The sequence below is a fragment of the Teleopsis dalmanni genome, chromosome 1 (genome assembly GCF_002237135.1).
Source record: "Teleopsis dalmanni isolate 2A chromosome 1, ASM223713v2, whole genome shotgun sequence".
Taxonomy (NCBI): Eukaryota; Metazoa; Arthropoda; class Insecta; order Diptera; family Diopsidae; genus Teleopsis; species Teleopsis dalmanni.
In genome coordinates this window covers 190585772-190590844 of record NC_051846.1, presented here as the reverse complement: position 1 = coordinate 190590844, position 5073 = coordinate 190585772, and the positions used below count along the sequence as shown (strand labels likewise).

At 29.1% G+C, this 5073-nt stretch overlaps 1 protein-coding gene across 1 annotated transcript in view; it reads right to left on the bottom strand.

Annotated features, from left to right (window-relative positions):
• Window positions 1–4718: 4718 nt before the first annotated feature.
• LOC119666942 (uncharacterized protein PB18E9.04c-like) overlaps window positions 4719–5073 on the bottom strand; it is a 9697-nt gene continuing 9342 nt past the window's right edge. Inside the window, exon 4 of the mRNA XM_038076220.1 lies at window positions 4719–4766. Coding sequence (XP_037932148.1) covers window positions 4719–4766 — 48 coding nt within the window. The remainder of the gene's footprint in view (window positions 4767–5073) is intronic.

Here is a 5073-nt window from a genome sequence, read left to right as displayed (position 1 = left end):
TACTATCACAAATACATCGATTGATTTTGGCACAATTGAAACTCCAAAACTAAATAATACTTACATCAATAATTTGATTGACAGGCAGCGAGATGAAGGAGTCCAATATAATAAACTGCAGAACATTCAAGTAATGAAAACCATTTATACGGAAATTGCTTCAATTAATGAAGACATTACAAATTATTTTGGAATTTCCATTCTACTAATGGATTGTGCATCTATAAGCCAATTTACGAATATTTGTTATGTCATTATTGTTGCTATGCACGGTATGACCTACAGAATCATAACCATGGTACAGTCATTCTTCTTAGCCCTGTTACCGGTAATTCATATAGTGACCGTTAGCTGGGTCTGTGAGCGTTGTGGTAAACATGTATGTTTCGTTTAAAGTTTCTTATTTAAACTATTTTTACTAAAACCTATATTTTGCAGCCGGCAGTTATATTACATAAATTGAACCAAGCTAAGTCCTGTTTATCCAAACCATATCATTTGATACTCGATGATTTTACGTTACAAGTTATGCAAAATCCTATACACTTTACGGCTGGAGGCTTTTATGATTTAAATTTGAGAACATTAGCAAGCGTAAGTTTTACGGAATATTTAATGTAAACTATCTTATAAGCTAAGATTTGGAGTCGTTCGTATATAACTACTTTTTAGAAGAAATTCATTAATAACATGAGTTAGTCAATATAAGATTCTGTTATGCTTGAATACTTTGATATAGCAAAAGGATCTAAATAGTTCTAGAACAATAAGTTAAAAAAATATAATACCCTCTCTATTAGTCAGAATAGGCTGGTTGGGACTGGTGTCATCCAAGAAAATGTATTTTTCCGATTAATTGAGTTTAAAGTATTATTGGTCTATTTGAAATGCTTAAAGAATCTTAATAGTTCTGTAAACGTTTTGCATCATATGTAAACATTAAGAGTTAGATCATATCACCGTGTTTGTTTTCAATATTTATGGGCCCAGACATGTGACCTATAAAAACCTGTTTGTTTTCAAGTCCTATGTAATTTAAAAGAAAACACATATTAACAATTCTAATTAGTGTTCTATTAGTGTTAGTATTCTGTTATCTGAGATAATCGAGATTGGTAGCATTCATCGCAACTAATGATTATTCCGGTTAATAACCAACGGCTAAGTTACGTTGACAGTCATCGTCACGTCAAATGTAAATTTTTGTTCTTTCAATGCAATTAAAATAGTGAGAATGAAAGAAAGAGAGAAATTTCGATGAAAATTTTGTTCCATTCACAAAAATCACATTGTTCAAAATAGTAGTGCTACTTATGTTTACATATCCACACAAGAAATAATTATTATATATGTTAACCTAAAAAAAGCGTATCAAAATAAAAGTAGAAAATTTACAATTGTAATATGACTCTCTGTAAAATCTACCTTTTGGTCATGGTAAAAAATATCGTTAAATTGACGTGACCATCCATCACTTGACTGTCTGTATTACTTAGTCCTAATAGCATCAAAAAACCTGAAATTGTGTAAAAGTGCTAGCTAGCAGCATCAAAAATGAGATGTCCATCAGTCTCATTAGGTTTTTAGCCTTTCAAAGTGGATTTCAAATATTTTCAGACCTGAACATTTACAAATTAAAATTTTTCTTCTTCCTCCCTTCAACGCTTGCATCTTTGATTAAAGGTGAGAACAAATTTTTGGCATATGTGTACACTGTTCAGAGACCTGTCAGAACCGCCAAAAATTTTGCCGTTTGATAATGACTCTGTTCAGTAATATTTTTACAACTCATCGTGATTTTCTATTTATGTTCTACTCTTAGAAAATGATTATACTTTAATTATGATATAAAATGTACTATAATATAGTACCTTCTTTATTAGCTAAAGTGGGGAGAAAAAGACTGGTGGAATTCTAAAAAATTCTTTTTTCTGTTTAATTCAGTTTAAAGTATTATTCATTTATTTAAAGGAGGAACCAAAGGAACCTAAATAGTTTTAACATATATGTTTAAAAAGGTAAAACGTTTTAAGTATTTTAATTAGTGTGAACAGTATGTTTAACCAATGAAAATGCTACTCTTTAGCATTTTGAAAAATTTATTTTCAATGATTCTGAAGGTCTCGTAATATTAAAAGTACAGACTGAATTACTACTCTTAATTGAATTGTACTTCCTGTTTGAGAAATAATGAATATTCAAGGCAAACATGATTCATATGGTTTGCTTTCTAAACTAAATATTCTTATTTAATTAATTGTGCTAAATATTTTAAAACATTTTTAAATGTATTATATTTATTATTAATATATTTGAAAATATTTTTAAACACAATTTTAACATTATTTTTATTTATAGATTTTTATTTTTATGGTTGAATTTCTCGTTATCCTTTTACAATTTGTGATTTTAACGAAGATCATCTAAACTGAGTGAAACCATATTATTCCAAACCAACTATTAGAGGTTTCTTATCAAATTAATTGGTAAAGGTAAAAACAAATAATTTGTTAAATTTATTTCATTACCACAAATTTTACTATTTCACTTCATTCGATTTTATTATTGTTTAGGAAAATATAAGGTCAATAGGCCTTCATCTATTTTAACGCTTATCAACCTTGAATAATCGCTAAAAGAACGAATATAAATGATTTCAGTACACGACATCCTAAAATGAGTAACCACAGAACACGGCAAAGTGCCAACACCTACACCAACAAATTTTCAGTGTATTTGCATTTACAGTTTTTTTTTTTGTAATAAAAAGGAAAACTCTAAAGACTTAAAGAAAAATGTTAGTTAAAATGCTATATACATTGTATAGTTAGTTTGCTATAAGTATAATACGAGTATATATTATTATATTATAAATTAATATCACATGTATAATAAATATAAATAAATATGAAAAACTAAAAATAAATAAATATAATTATGGAAATATAGAAAGAAAGAGTACATAGTTTAATACTTTTGAGAAATATTATATATAATAAAATTTACTTATTAAAGTCAGTTACCAAAGTTTATTTCTTTTTGATCCTTTTGTTATGAATCCTTGCAGTTTGGCTTAATGCGTCTATAATTCTTTGGTATTAATTTTTGCTCTGCTTAACTAAATTGCATGTTTCTACGAATTTTAACGAAATGAGCTAACAAACTCAAAGCAATGCCGCAGAGTTGCGTAAACGTATAAGGGAAATGTGGGCTTGTTAAGATTCGGTTTCTGGCACGTTCCAACAAACTCGTATAATTTATAAAGTTTTCGTGCAATTTACTTTTACCTTAGAAAAGCAGGAAACCGGGTTTTTCTCTTTTTGTGCCTTAAATGAAACTAAATCGACTCTGTCGACGCTTTCCTTCATTTGTTACGAAACTCACATGCTCGCATAAGCTTTTCAATGACTCTCAAGGTCTCGACACGCTAGTGGTACAGTGTTATGCAAGACCATCCGCATGGACATTCGCATTAATATTTAAGGATTTCATAATGAAAGTATTTGGTGAATTTTTAATTGATTTGTACATCGAAAGGATATCAAATGTGTGAGCTAAAGTGAAATTTAGTGAGCAATGACAGAGAAAGTTAAAAAAATGCATCTAATATTATTATAGTTTAGGAGAAATATGAGATAATTTTGTTTATTTAAAGTACGAAAACATACACCTATATAATTGTAAAATAATTGCTAAAGAATTGTTAAATTATTATTATAAAGCCGTATTCCATCAGGAAAATAGACTATTTACATAAAATCGCCAGATATTTCTATTTAATGCTAAATATCTTAATTCGTTAAATGATTTATTAGTTTCGTGCCGGATGGTTCTTCTCCAGGTTATACGAAGCCTGCCAGGTCTTCGATTGCCTTGAGGGTTCAATTGCAGAGCAGCATGACAGACTATTGATAAAATAATAAATTATCAGCTGATAAAAATTTATCTACAGCTTGTAAATTTGATTCAGATAACAATATTTTTCTACACGGATTCGTGCAAATTAAAAACACCAAGATGTGGTATTATTTATTTTTCGTTATGGTTAACAACTTAAAACAATGAAGACATGAATAAAATCAAAACGCAGAGCTCGAAATATCGTCCTTTTAATCAAATATTGTTAATTCAAAAGGTGCACATGTGATTAAGCGATAATTTAATTATGAAACGTGTAGAGATGCTGAAAGATTACAGTTTCATCAAAAAAACAAAAGATGGAGAGCAGTTTATTGTAGACATATTCCCAAGCTATTAAGAAAGATGTGATAAGCATTATAACATGGATCTACGAGTATGATATGTAAGATGAAACCACGCCAAAGTCAGTTAAGAATAACCATTCATCAAAAAAAAAGCATCGAGAGCAGATTATAGAAGAAATGTTTTCCCGAGCTATTAAGGAAAATATGAAAAGCATTATAACATAGGTCTACTAGGATGAAATGTAAGACGAAACAACGCCAAATCACTTAAAAATAACCACTTATCCAAAAAAGCATCGACAGCATATTACTGAAGACATGTTTTTCCGCGTTATTACGGAAGATATGAAAAGCATCATAACAAGGGTTTACGCATATAAAATTTATGACAAAACTAAACCGAAGCCACGGAAGAATAAGGGTCATATATTCTCAATATCCTGTCAGAGAGTTCAACAATAAATAAAGCAATGCATCATATATTATCGAGATATGGGTTTACGGGTATAAAATTTATGACGAAACCAAACTAAAGCCACGTAACAATAAATCCCCAATATCCTTTAAAAGAGATAATTAATAAATAAAGACACGCATCATATGACATCGAGATATGGGTTTACGAATATGACATGTGAAATGAAACCCAAACAAGCACTAAATAAAGGTCGCTCAAAAATAAAGGTGAAGGTTTTTGTTTAATTACCGTTGTAAAATATACCCCAATATTCTTCCAGAGATATAAACCGTGAATAAAGAACATTAATTACATGAAACACATGTAATTGACATGGATTTTGCAATTTTTTTTGCTTCTGTGTTTAAACTTAATAATTTAAGGAAGTATTTTTTTAAAAATTATGTTCAA